Source organism: Nannobrachium achirus (genome assembly GCF_963921795.1).
Source record: "Nannobrachium achirus genome assembly, chromosome: 10".
NCBI classification, from domain to species: domain Eukaryota; kingdom Metazoa; phylum Chordata; class Actinopteri; order Myctophiformes; family Myctophidae; genus Nannobrachium; species Nannobrachium achirus.
Window position 1 is genome coordinate 35,742,165 of NC_137819.1, and position 15,060 is coordinate 35,757,224.

Genomic DNA, 15,060 nt, shown 5'->3' on the forward strand with positions numbered 1-15,060 from the left:
TTGTCTTATGTTTGTCTCCTCCGTCTGCACCTCATCCAACCCAGATCTCGACTACTGATTGTTCTCTTCAGCAAAAGCTGTAAAGTCATTTAAATCTGCATCATCGATGTCCTCCCAGTCACACTCTTTGTTGCTTGTCTTATGTATGTCTCCTCCTCCATCTGTTTGTCTGTGTCCCTTTATGCCCATTATGGAGATCTCTGTATCTGTCTGTGCCTCCGACTGTGTTGCAGACACAGTGCCGGTTCCCCCTTTAATGCAAACCCCATTATACCTGTTGTCATAGGACCCGTTTTGACCATCTGTTTGCCTGTGTCCATTTATGCCCATTGACTCATGTGGTAGTGCTGGTTCCCCCTTTAATGCAAACCCCATTATACCTGTTGTCATAGGACCCGTTTTGACCATCTGTTTGCCTGTGTCCATTTATGCCCATTGACTCATGTGGCATACGTGATGTCAGAGCCTTTTATGAAGTGATGTCACAATGAGTCAGCGCTTTCCTCCGAAACACCTGATGTCAACAATCAGCTCCGCATATGGTGATTCCGAACGTTTCGCGCAGGTTCGGAAAAAACGCGCGTCGGGTCGGGTCGAGGCCGGGCACGGCACTCCGCGCCGCGGCGGGGAACGCGCGTGCCGAATCTGAAGCCGGTGGGACGAACGGTTCTCGAGATACGCGGATTACATACAGACAGACAGAGATTTGTCGCATTTATAGATAGATGACAGTCTCAGTCTCACCTTGTGGTTAATCTAACCTGAGCGATTGAAGACTACAATGTACTAGGGCATTCACGAATAGTGATTTTTAGTATTCGAATTATTCGACCTCAAAGTATTCGAAATAGTCGAATATTCGACAGGACTGGCCAAACTGTCAAATATTAAGTAAGCAAGAGGCGAACATTGTGAGGCGTTGTGAGAATGTAGATCTGCTATTTTCACAATATTTATCTGCAGAACCAAGTGCTTGTCAGGGTGGGGGTCCCAGTTCAAATATGTTTATTTTGGGGGTCATGGCCTAAAAAGGTTTGAGAACCCCTGGTATAGAGCATTAACAAATTCATCCACCAGGGGCATTGACAACTCATTCTTATGACTTCCTATCTAGCCAAGCTTTATAAACCATGAAGAAATATATATATATATATATATATATATATTTTTTTTTTTTTTAAAGAGGAAATAAAAATAAATAAATAAAGTGAATATTCGACTTCATGAACAATGTCGAATAGTGACTTTGATATTCGAATATTCGGTGAATGCCCTACAATGTACAGAGAGCCAAATGGTACATGCTGCACTGAGCCACACTTCTAGCCAACACTCTTATCTACAAAACCATGTGATCTCACATTCAGACCTCTCTGCCAACAAACGCAGAGTAATGAGAGCATTGTTTAAAACAGGCAGTTATAATAGTGTTGGCAACATGAAATAGGTTGAAACTGGACCAATGCAATGTCTGAAACAAAACTACAGACGTGCTGTACTAAAGAAGGTATGGGACCACTTTGTTGGTTTGCTGAACCAAATCAAATGATGAGGATGAGGGGGGTACACTGCAAACTTGGCTTCACTGGTCACTGATATCGATTTATTGATAGGATTATGGTGTAATGTCTTAACCTTCTACTGTAGAACTCATTTTCTCTTTTAAAGTATATATTTATTAGTCTTTGTATTATATTTTATTTACAATTTTATTATAACCGCAAGGTTCCCAGTTCAATCCCAGGCTCCTCCAGAGTTAGTGTTGAAGTTAGTGAGCAAGATGCTGAATCTCTAATTGCTCTCGATGAGCAGGTTTGCATGGTTTCCTCCGCCATTGGTGTATGAATGTTTGTGTGAATGGTTGAAACACAATCTATGTAAAGTGCTATGGAATGGAATAAAGTGTTATATAAATGCACCATTTTTGTCTACTTTTGAGGGTACATAAATACAGTACATAAATACAGTACATACACATGTTGTACAAACATACGTAGATATAGTACATTACATACGTACTGGACTTCACTTTGTTGTGTTTTCAACCCCCAAGATCGCTGTTGTCATCTAAACGGATGGTATATCTGACATTTTATTTTGCCGTTTTTATATAAAATGGCATCGTCTGAACAGCGCCTATGAAAACAACCTTGTTGTTATACTGTTCATCAGCTACATACACACATCATCAGTCAAGACATTGAAATGGATGTCCTACAGTGTGTGTTTATACTATAACGTACACAGACATAGATTGCAAAGTCTGAAAGCACACATTCTATTTGCGGATATTTCATTTACAGAATAACAGCCTCGTTCATGGTTTCTATGACTACACTCCGTCCACACTGTATCAGCTGGTGGGTTGAACCTGCCTCTCAGGGTAATGAGCACAGGGACTGCATGTTCCATAGGGGGGGAAAAATAAGTGACAGCAACTTCACACTAAGTGATTCCAAAACGGGAATGCCGTGGGTCAATGGAATGCAAAGAAAATAAATAGTGTTGTGATTATTCTTTCACAAAGACTGACAGCATCGCTGTTCTCAGGAACCAGATCAGGCTTGTTATTTTGTTTGTTTCAACTCGGCACGTTCTCTGTCGAGTTTCAAATGTGAATGTCTCTAGAACTCTCTTTTCATAGTCTCAGGCATAAAGGAGATGGTAGGATGACAAACTTTGATTGAGAACGGAAGCCACTGTATAATGAATACAATTAACATAACCACTTTCAACCTGGGATCGATATTGTGGGCATGTCATTATAGGTGAAATGTCAGATACTTATCAAGAAATGCGTTTTTTTTTTTTGTTTATATTTTCACATTTTTCAAAGATAGTGAAAACAGCATAAAAGCTCAAAAGTGATGGCAAATTTCCCCTATTGGTCGTACGATGAAGCATATAAGTGGTGACAAAAAATACAGTGTTTTTGCTATGTAAACATGTGTCAACACTTTCTCAGACCGCAATGACACAAATATGGCAAGTGCAACAATCAAACTTTTTGACAGGCCAGATCCCAAGCATGAAATGAACCGCAAGGTATAGGGCTGTGTGTTGGAAAATAATTCCCATGTCTGGCAAATTGTCTTGTGGGTGACAGTATCTGACTTAATTTACTAGACACTTTCTTATCCGCCAAATAGACTCTTGGAATAGTGTACCGAAGTCTGACATCATGTATGCATCCTACCTGGGTCATGTTTTTTCCCAAAGACGTGTTTAATATTGTGACATATAAGAACTGTGTTCCAAAAATAATAAATAAACACATGACCGTGGCGGTTTGACTCATAATGGATTTGAAGTATCAACTGACAGCAAGAAAACACTAAGCTTACCGCCACCAAATGAATAATAATTTTCACCAGTCAGAAACAGACTGCATCAAATAAGAGGGATTGACTATTGTAAACAATATAGAGCCACATCCCTGACAATATTGCCAGGACAACTGATTTATTTTTGGACCACAATTATCATAGGCCTATGAAACGATTCTAAGATGACTCAATGTTATTTTCCATAAAGAAATTACTTCCGTGACCCAGGAGATGAGCGAGTGATGTCAGGATGTCTGTAATCTATAGTGAACAACCTTCAAAAAGTGATTGGTTATTCATCAAAATGATGAACTAGCAGTTGGCTGGTGCCAATGACTCACAGGGCTCATTTTGAATAACCCTGGGATAGAATAGATACACTGTGGGACTTGAACTGGTGACCCACCTGTTGTGTCCATCTCCATTGGTTCTGCAGGAGGCAGCTCAATTGGCAGCCCGTCCACGTGCGTGAAGACAAAAGGTTTCTCTGAGGCCAACATCAGCCCCTTCCCCTGTGGCTCTACCGCTGCATAATGAGGTACCGACTTCCCCATTAACACCCTCCTCTTCATCACCTTGTAGTTCTTCTCCTGACCTTAAAGTGGCATAGGAATGATAATGGTAAACATTTACCCTGAAAATAAATTCACAGTGGAAGTTTCATTTCTGAAACGCTATACTGCACCTGTATCATTTGTCTGTTAATGTTTAATTATGAATAACAGAGCGTATATTGAGAATATGGTATGTCATGTTTGATACTGTATAAATGTACTTATTTTATATAATAATAACTTAATAATAACAATATTTAAATTCTGTTTACTGAAAAATCAGAATGCTGACTGGAAAAACAGGATAAAAGTGAATAATACGCAGTATGGCTAATTGTCACAAATAATATGGGGCACAAATAATATGGGGACTGAGTCTTTCTCCACACACAAAGCTAATAGCAAAAAGGTCCTACAGCTAGCAAATATCAAAAGACTATCTATGAATCCTTCACAATGAGGACTCTCAAAACATTGGGTATTCTTCTCATTGTCTCTAATAATCAGGCTCTTTCAGTCAGTCAGCAAATGTTAGGAGCCAGATTTAGTTCACTTCCATGCGAATCTCACGTGGGACAAAATAATTAAGCTCAATTAATTGCCAGTTTTATCTATTTAACTTCACAGTATAACCTAATCAGCCAGCCACTTACTGTGACTAAACTTACAAGATCTCAATTCGAGCTTGATTATATATTGCATATCTTTCTAATCTTATTACATACAACGCTCAATTGCCCAAATTCTGGAATGTGCGTGCAATGACTAGGACTGAGCGATATGACTTCAAATCATATGACGAACATTTCAAACTTTTGCCTTGATTACAATTAACTCTTAACTGATGCTGTGGATGAATATACACATCATTGACAGTAAAAGAGTTTATTAAAAACGATTATTAAAAAGCGAGAAAACACTTATGTTACTGCTGCTGAATTAGTTTCATTTTCGCCCAAAACAGACTGTATCAAATATGAGTGACTGCTCTGTAGAGGCACCTCCCTGATAATATCACAGACCGTTTGTTTATTTTTGGACCACAATTCTTAAGAGACGATTTTGAGATGACACAACGTTATTCTCCATAGAGAAAAACCTCCACAACCCAGGGGATGAACTGAATGAAAAGCATTGGCAGCTCTAGGGGGGGAGGGGGGGGCTAGAGGGGGCTTTAGCCCCCCCTGGTGAAGGCTTAGTACCCCCTAAGCCCCCCACCCCACACACCCAATTGTAATTAAAAATATTTATGGAATACATAAATTAAATATATATGAATATGTGAGGGACTATTGACTGACTTCTATGTAAATCATACAGTACTATAAAACTGTACTTTTTATGCTGGAAAGCATCTTCAGACTCACAAAAACCCTATTCAATCACCTACAGTCCTCAGATTTGGAGCTGAAAACTGCCAATGATCTGGTCTGTTCTGTTATCCATACTCTAAGCGAGAGAATCTCGTTTGTCATATTAGTACTATTCATTATTGTTTGTTGCCAAAATTATTTAGCCCCCGCTCTAAAAAAAGACAGCTCCCCCATAGCCCCCCCAGTCACAATTCTCTGGAGCCGCCGCTGATGAAAAGTGACTTCAGGATTTTGGTACTCTATTCATTCACATTTTAAGAAATGAATACCGGTAGGCTAATACGTTATAAATAAATAAACAAATAAATGATCGATTAAGCTATATGAGCGAGATTAAGTTGGTTTAATGGTTCTAAATATACATTTTGATAAATTTTGGATGCTACTACTGCTCACCTTGTCCTGCTGTGTTGGTGACTGTGATCCATTCCAGGGATACGGAGTAGCCACTTCCCTTGGTCTCCTCTGAGTCTTTCTGGATGCGGAGCACCAGGACCTCCATGGTGTGGACCCCAGCCTGCACGTGAGACACACTGTGGAGGATGGTGAAGGGCTCCCCCACTTCTTCATTGAACACTGGCTGAAATAAACACAGAGGTGCACGCGATGATGATATAGCCAAGTGTATTCAGTGAAGGAAATTGCATTTATTTTGTTTTTATTTATAGTGTAGCCTTTCGTTGAGGTTAAACACACTCGTACATCCATCAGGACATTGCATTATGCTGATGGACACTACCCACTACCCACTATTAATCACATTATTATTAATCAAATTCAACTTTTCCAATCCATCTTTGAACTAGAACAAAGGTACATCCCTATGGACCGGGGGAGATATTAGACTTTTGAGGCCATCAGGATGAGGCAGTAAGTCACTCTGCTACACTGACATTAAACCGTTGGTCTTCACTTGAACTGAACTATGTGCGTTGTGTTTCATGTACAGAAAGCAAATTCTTTTTTAAGCAAAAGCAGATATTTTGGATATTACTAGGATAACATGAACAAATATTCCCTTTCTCACTGGTTTGGAAAATCAGTTTAGATACTAACAGTAATGTACAAAATTGTTTGTACATTAATATACATTACTATTATTCCTTAACATTTTCACACCTCATTTGTTTTTCTTAAGAGTGGTAGGACCTATTAAATGTCTGCAAAACTAGCCATTAACAGTAAGAAAATGCAGGTGCAAATGCCTTTTCCATCATATTAAACATTTTGACAGCTTTTCACATTATAAAGAAAGAAAATGAAAATAATGATGCAAAAGTATGTATGTGCCAAGAGTTTGATTTTTTTAATACCTGTTATGAATAAAGCATTTACATCCCTCCCGTTCACTCTCCCTGCTGAACAAGCGAGATGAGCAGGAACTTTGACCCTGCGCAATCCGGATACCTGAGGGTTCTTTTTTAATCACTATTCAATAACCACTTCATCTTACCTCCCACTTTAAGTGGGAACTCTCTCCCCTCTTGCTGGTGCGGAGGAGGTAGAGTCTGCCGGTACCGTCGGAGAGGGCTGCCCAGGTGGCCGAGGTGAGACTGAGAGAGGCCCCCAGGCGATCCTCACTCTTGCTGGGATCAGGGGTCACCTGATAGACCTCCCTGGGCTTCCCCAGAGCTGTGTCCTGGATTGACAAAACAACATGAGTCAGGAAGAGGCTAACTGCTAAGCTGCATGGTGCATGAAGAAGCATGGTGCATTCTGTCAAAACTGCTCTACAATATGGATTGACATTGTAGGAATCAATAATTTAAAATAGGTCATAAATCCCTTTAATATGTGATGGTAAAAGATGAGGAAGAATGTTACAGTCGAAACGACGGTTGCTCCTACTAAATAAAACCTTTTGGCTGAGAGCTGTGCGGCCTTATTCTTGTCAAACATGGTAAAAGATGTTCCCATAACAGACAATAATACTCAACGCAGGTGTCATGTGGGCATTCAGGACAACCCGGCCAATCATATTCTGTGTCATACTCCAGACATGTATTACAAACAATCAAATGGTGGCGCTTAATGACTGTAGTGTTTGAAGTACAAACAAAGTGAAAAGGTTAATGCTTTTTGTATCGAACTGACCACAGTAATCCCTTAAGAACAGCCTCCCAGCATTGACTCTGACGTGCACAACTTGACATAGAAACGTCATGTAAACACAAAATTCATTTCACTCGACCACCGCAAAAGGCTGGAGGATCAGTTAATCAATAAGGCAGGTACTGTATAGCCCTTCCCTGCCCCCTTTCTCTCACCATGAGAAACACGTGATTGTGATTCTAAGCTGCACTCTCAGTTCCTTGCTTGTGGAATAGAGACATGGTGTTACATGAGCATCAATTACTCGCCACACCAAGTAACACAGATTCAAAAGGACGGGGCAAGCAGCTGCTCTTTCGTTGCCATGGTGCATGATACTGTGCATCATGAGTGCATATAATGTATTATGCACCTTTCAGATCATTTTCTCAAGTGTCAATGCTGCTAATGTCCTCAGCCCGAGTACGAATTGTCCTGTATACAATAACCAACCACCACTTCCCTCCACACGTACACAAAGAATTGCCCAGTGAGGATAATTATCATGGGATCATTGTAATTAGACTTTTAACAACACGTTTCCATAAAGAGTCATAATGATGCCAGTGAAAGCCAATAATACTGTCTGCAATGACCATCATTCAGGCTGGCTCTGCCAGAAAATGAAAAAGACATTAGCCATTATCCTTAATTATGGTCAATGCTGTCTGTGTATCGTAGACATAAAAAGCCTTCTCCACTAATAAGCTGTTCATCGCCATGGTTTTGCTCCTTGTGTGTCACTGCAGAAAGCTGGTACAAGTTTCTTCTCAGATTTTCAGATACAAACAAATATTTAGAATTGAACCCAAGAGTAAAATCAGTGCTAAGCTAAAGCAATGATACTGTCTCCATTTCTCCCTCTACACCAGCCAGGGGTCTGCAACCTTTTTGAAATTAAGTGCCATGTTTTTATTTTCTAGATAGTCAGTGTGCATTGTGAACATACATTTAATGACCCGCCATCAAACATTGATTCTGACATATTTTGATTGGCAGAACATTGTCATAACCATTACTCGAGCAATAATCCACTTATCTCCCCGACTCCCTCCCCAGTCAGAGTTCAGAGTTTTAATGAACGTAGTAGAATTATGTGCAGGATGTAATATGCTGTAAATTGACTTCATTTAATTGACCATGTTTAAAAACATTATTTTATTCTAAAATAAAACACCCCTCTCTCACACTTCTGCCAGTGTGCCAGTGATCAACCTCCCCTGTGTCAATGTTGGCACCCGTGCCTAAGGTTGCTTGCACCCAGAGCAGAAAAGGGTGCCATGTGCAGGAAGAAATAATGCCCAGTGTGCCATTATTGAGGTATCTGCTGCCACCTACTGGTGGGCTATAGTAGGTGTGTGAAAAGAGACATTTCACCCAGTGTATTTCTTTCATAATACAGTACATAATATATGAGATTTTCACCTTTATGATTGATAATACTGTAGTTTATTATATATTATATTGGAAGGTTTTGTTTTTAACTTTTAAAGAGACATTATACTAATACTAACAGATATTCAGAGCAACTTGGTCATTTGAAAAACGAAATGATGCCCCAAAATACTAATCAGTGAGGTTTTAGACTATGCTAATGTTACCGATCAATCGGCAATGGATCGGATCGGGCCGATCAAAGTGTGATCGGCGATAATCGGTGGTTTAGATCAAAAGGTAAATTCACCGATCCGATCGGATCGGTGCATCCGATCAAAGCCGTATTATAGTGCTATTCTATTTTTCAGTCTGTTAATAAACATGTCTTTAATATGACTGAACTCAACCATCAGCTCTTGTCAGTTCTTGGATGCCCACTTGAGGCCATTTTGGGGTATTGATTTCCACAGTGCTGAAGGAATAATTAGTTACTGCTATGATAATAAATACATAGTAATAATGGTAAATAACTATAAGGCAAATATATAAATGAATTAATGAGTGAATGAATGAATTAAAGTTAAAACATTAACATTTAGAAAATATAAATAATATATAAATAATAACTTGATCGGATCGGTGATTGATCGGTATCGGGTGATCAAACTTTTGTGATCGGTGCTCGGTGATCGGTTCCAAAAAACCTGATCGGACCATCCCTACTATTGCTAATAGCTTAGTTATTTCTTTATAATTTTTACTCATTTGTATTCAACTCTACACACAATGAATGCCCTGTGCTCAAACTTATTTGTGCTGGAAATTATTTGCACAGAATGATGTCATCAATAGGAATTATTAAAAACATTAGAGACAAATCAATACATATCATCAATTGTTCTTTTTTTTTTTTTTTTGCTTAAATAAATAAATATGGTTAAATGTGTATTTATATTATTTATTTTATCCTTATAATACTAAGAATTGGGCTATTGAGTACAGGAGTTGTGTTACACTGTAGTGTGCTAGTCTTAAAGTTGACTTAAAGATCAAATGAATAAAAAAAAATAGAAGTCAAGTGTAGATGTGTTATCCATTTCTCATCCTTTTTTGATCCTGTTATATTGCAGGACTTTGGATCAATCAAGCTATTATCGCCCACATGTCTTTTAGATTTTCGAAGAGGCCAATGGCCACTGCAATTGTCCATACTTGCTATATAGCCTACTGTAAAAGCATATATTTGTCATCCTGTTGCATAAGGCATGGCAATGAACTGACTAAAACGACAGCATCAAAATAACAATAACTTAGTTCACCAACTACATAAACAGGATTTTATCTTGGTAACTTTGGTGCAGGGACATAAGACAATAATATACTGTAACTAGTGCTGTACATATTGGACACACAGTACAAGACAGACACCTATTAAGTCAGAAGTCACCAAGCTGATCAGCAAGCTTTTAGATCCAGTAAACTTACCAGATTTACAGTGAGATTCAGAACTCGTCCTTTGCAGTCCACAAAGAAGACACTGTCTTCATACCAGGGATCTAAGTGCAGGTAATTGTACATGCCAAAAGCACGCACATGGTCCAAAGTGTACTGGCTATCCTTCAGTTTAATCTCTTCCACAGCTAAAACAAAGATGAAAAATGAATTATGAAGTGGTGCAAAACAATAGACATTACTTTCCTTTTTTCCTGCTCAAATCAAACACCAAAGAGAGTGATAATCATTGTTCTTCTGATGCAAGGGTGGATTACTTAACAGGCCTACCAGGCCCAGGGGCCCAAGAGCTGGGGGGTTCCTATTCCTAAGCCGCTGTCGCTGTTATTAACTATGCATTTCTTGTTGCATAGTCAAAGGGCTTATTCATTCATGTCAATAACAAACCTCTGTAAAGGAAGTCCTTTTACACACCTACTTACTGTAGGACAGGTGCATAGGAGTGAACAGACAAAAAGTAGGAAGAGGAAAAAATCTGCAACCCTGTCTTCACTTACAGCAGAGTTTATTGAAGAGAACACACTGTTTCGGGCAAACTGACCTTCTTTGAGTAGGGAGGGATCCCTGATGAAGGTCAGTCTGACCGAAACATGTTCTCTTCAATAAACTATGCTTTTTGTGAAGGCAATAACAGACCTCCAGAATCTACTACTGGAAAAACGGAAGGAATAACCTAAAACATTCACTTTCAATATGTCACGAGAAATAAACCTTGATGATACCTCATAAGTATTTATTCTTTGGTTAACTACTGTATAGGACTTTGGATAGGCTGAGTGAGGACTCCATGCAATATGTGCTACCCTTCAACAATTTTGCAGAAAAGAGTGGATATTGAGTTTGTTGAAGTACACAAAGTTCAGATAGAGACATTGCCATCAACACTATTGCTTACAATTTCACTTAAACTTTAATGTAATACCACATGTTTGTAGGTGTAAAGAAATGGGTTATTTTCCTTCCATCAACCACAAGATGCAATTTATGTTTCCAAATGTTTATGTTGTGCATAAAGCTGTTTGTGATTCTGCCCATCAGTAATTGCAAAGGGGAGAGGCCATTCTCTCTTCGGTCCAAGATTAAAATTATGGAGAAATAAGATAATGCAAAAATACTTCACAGCACTTTTAGCAGAGGTAAATCCAGTTGAGTGTAGTTATTGGCTAAACTCACCTCTGTGTGTGTGTGTGTGTGTGTGTGTGTGTGTGTGTGTGTGTGTGTGTGTGTGTGTGTGTGTGTGTGTGCGCGCGCGCGCACGCGTGCGTGTGTACATACATTCCCCACTGACTCATAATCCACTGACTCACACTCCAACTATGTTTTAAGTGATGCACGCTTTCCTTTCCCTAAGTTACTGAACTGCACCCACTTTCAAGAAGCATGTAAAAACTAAACTAGATGTAAACCACAATAATATTGCCAATAATGGCAGAGATTGATAAAAGAAGTAGCAGATATACTATAGTAGTGAATAAAGGAGAACTGTAGGCATGGGCACTTTTACATTGAGCACTGCACTGGAGAACTGGGCACTTTTGTACAAAGTGGGCACTGGAAAATTAGTCACTTTTCCACAGTGAGCCGCATGTTTAATCTTTATGTATCTTTGTGTTTAAGCTTTGTTATTTTATTAATTGGTATTAATCGTTTAGTAAGCACTGCATCGATCAAGACAGTCCTTGATAGATTGTGCATTCTGTATTTTCCTCCTACCAAATTAAATACATTATTTAAGGACACTTCTCTGTGTGGGAAATGCCCAGAAGATCAAGGGACTTTGTTTCACCAATTTGTAGTTACATACAAACCTTTTGGTGTCACCATTCGTCTTCTTTGCCAAAGCTTTTAGGAAGGAATGTACCTCTATACATCATAACCACGCTATAACTCAGTGTGATAAAGCTGGGTGGTCTGATGGACAAGTATGAAGCTCAGATCGATGTTTTTGTTTTGTTGTTGTCAGTCCACTGTGTGTTGAATCTGAAAGTTGTATACTGTTCCATAAATGCTTTCAATAAACAGATGTTTAAAAAGATTTGACAGCCCAATGTGTTTAATTAGCCTAAAGTGTTACTATTTTCCATATGTATTTTCAGCTGTGAACATTTTCCAAGTCTTGTCCATAGATATAGCCCATTATGTATTCTTGGCACAGCATTTTTGTCTTAGGAACCATAATAGGGCAAAACTGAATGCTAACACAGTTCATGTTTAGATAATAATCTTCTCCCCAAGAAATAGTGCCCAATTCTCCCTAAAAAAACAGCTGTCTCAATTGTCAAATTCTCCCTGTTACCATAGTAATAAGATAGCATCATACTTCTACTGCACTACAGCTACATGTAGACTCTTACCAGCATCCAGTTGAACGGTGTATGTGGGAATGGAGTCCAGCGACAATCTGTAACTTTCAAAGTTAGGATCCAAAAGGTCCCTGTTGACCTTCAAAGAATAATTTGCGGTCATGGCGTCGCAAATATTAATGACTTGACCACAAATGAAAAGATATGTGCAGAGATAATGATGTGGAATGGATGGGAAACATGTGCTTCCTGTTTGTAGCTCACGGTACTGTTTGAGGGGGGACACACGAACTATTTAATCAATTGGGGAAATGTATAGCTCAGAATGTAAGTCTTTCAAACTACTTTTCCTATTTCCATTTGTATAAATGTATTGAACTCATTTTTGCGAGCCCAACGCACATAGCAGACTTTCTTAACATAATGGTACTGTGCAACCCCGGAACGTTCAACCTTGTATAGTGTGTGTGGCGGCGGTATAGTTATGTGAAGGGACTTCTCCCCCCCACCCACAAACATCTTTGAGGGTAACGTTTAGCTTGTGCATCAAACCTTTGTCTTAACTCTCTCCATTGCTTCAGTACATCATTGCATGAGAGTAGATTACTATCGGTAGTCTTTACATTTTATTTCAGCAGTAGAACATGAGCAAAGATTCACAAATGAGGGCTGCAATCAACCAGAAGTTAATAGAAATGGGAGAACGGGATCGGTAAGTAAATCCTGTCTGACTGCCTTGTCCAGATCTGTCCTGTCTAGATGTGAGATTCCATGGTCTGAATTTCCGATACATTTTCAAACCCCCAGGTTGAAAGAATTGCTCAGGGCAAAGCTGGTGGAATGTGGTTGGAAGGATCAGCTGAAGGCACAGTGCAAAGGTTTGTTGCAAATATTGTTCATATAGAGTCCCAGACGTCACCGGTTTTCCCCCGGAACTGGTTTCATTTGAAACTGGTTGTCTCACCATTTATAATTGTTGTGGTGTGTGTATATTGTGTAGCTAATGGATCTCTTAATTTTTGTGTCCAGATGTCATTAGAGAAAAGGGCCTGGAACATGTCACAGTAGAGGACCTGGTCACAGAAGTGACACCAAAAGGCAGAGGTATGTATGGTACAACGTAGTGGGGGTGGGGGCGCTGCAATACCATTCTGGTCTTCACTCTTCGCCACCAATAAGTGTTAGGATTCATGTGGCGTGAATCCCAAAAGCTCCCTGGTTTAGTCTGGTTCTTGTGTGGATATATACCTCTCAGATCTTCATCAGGTTTAAAAGTGACTTTTTAACCTGACAAAGATCAGGGAGGGATTGAAACATTGTTACATGAATGATGAATAAAAAATGTGTATGAAGGACTCAACATCTACATCACACAACTGCCTTGCTTGCCATCAAGAACCGTTTTACAAGCGGACAGTGTGTCGCATTGCAATCTTAGATTTATTTTATGTTTTTTGTGAGTTTATACATGCTGCTACTCCAGGGTATGCCAACTGTGTTAATTAATGTACTGTTTCTAATCTTTCTGCCCCCTACATTTCTTGCAGCACTTGTTCCTGACAGCGTGAAGAAAGAACTCCTACAGAGAATCAGAGCGTTTCTAGCTCAACATGCAACTTTGTGAATGAAACATTCCATTTAAGGCATTTTTTTGTTTTACTTGTTGTAGGTCAACAATTAAAGTTCAAGTACAGATTTTTGTTCTTATTATGGGAAGCGCTGAGTGTTTATATTTTATCATGTGTTTTGATATTGAGTTCATTTATTGTTATGCAACAGTTTTGGAAATAAATTAAGCCGTGGCCATTTTGGTCATTGCAATTCCTGTCGGTTTGTCTAATTAGGGATGTTGAACCTGAGTAGAATCTTGAGTTGCCTAGCCTATACCTATAAGACAAATAGATCTGGCATATAATGCACATTCTCTAGACTCTAGAGGGTATAGGTGCAGGACAGATACACTTAAACGCCAAAAAGCTTTATTGACGTTTTGTTTAAGTCTTATTCAGAATGTGTAGCTAGCCATGATATACTCCAGGTGCTGGATCTTTTATTTTTTTTAACCCATTTAGGCCTAACCTATAGAATAGGGCTAAATCAGAAATTAGCCTACAAAACAAATATGTTGCTACATACTGTACATGTACTGTAAGCCCCTCCCAAACAGCAAAATGTGTTCCCGGCCTGAGTTAATCGACAGTAAAAAAAATATAAGCATATAGCATATATGTGCACTGGTTAGCAGCTCCACTTAGTTTTATTGCTGGTCAACCATAACAGCAAAGAATGATTTTCCAATTCCAAATAGCAATGATAAACACACATAATACATGTAAAATAGTATAGTATTTTATAATAGTAATAGTATATAGTGGTGAATGAACACTACGTTTAGAAACTCGCAACAATTAAGAATATATATTCTAGGATACTCAAAACTGTCAATATTGACATTTGCAATAATGTATGAATCCATAAAAGGAAGAGAAAGAACTGATGACAAATGCCAATAGAGGAAGGAGAC

The 15,060-nt window shown here is 39.0% G+C and overlaps 2 protein-coding genes across 2 annotated transcripts in view; one reads left to right on the plus strand and one right to left on the minus strand.

Moving 5' to 3' along the window:
• The window catches only part of nudcd1 (NudC domain containing 1), a 39,834-nt gene extending 27,066 nt beyond the window's left edge, over window positions 1–12,768 (minus strand). Inside the window, exons 1-5 of the mRNA XM_080734869.1 lie at window positions 12,588–12,768; window positions 10,207–10,361; window positions 6,707–6,892; window positions 5,650–5,833; window positions 3,733–3,921 (exon numbers count right to left, since the gene is read on the minus strand). Of these exons, the coding sequence (XP_080590995.1) occupies window positions 3,733–3,921; window positions 5,650–5,833; window positions 6,707–6,892; window positions 10,207–10,361; window positions 12,588–12,699 (826 nt within the window). The 5' untranslated portion in view covers window positions 12,700–12,768. The remainder of the gene's footprint in view (window positions 1–3,732; window positions 3,922–5,649; window positions 5,834–6,706; window positions 6,893–10,206; window positions 10,362–12,587) is intronic.
• Window positions 12,769–13,058: 290 nt separating this feature from the next.
• On the plus strand, window positions 13,059–14,229 carry LOC308292520 (transcription and mRNA export factor ENY2). Its single transcript, XM_080734872.1, has 4 exons — window positions 13,059–13,248; window positions 13,344–13,414; window positions 13,566–13,640; window positions 14,084–14,229. Exons 1-4 carry the CDS (start codon window positions 13,181–13,183, stop codon window positions 14,158–14,160), a joined length of 291 nt encoding a protein of 96 aa, XP_080590998.1. The 5' UTR covers window positions 13,059–13,180; the 3' UTR covers window positions 14,161–14,229.
• Window positions 14,230–15,060: the final 831 nt, after the last annotated feature.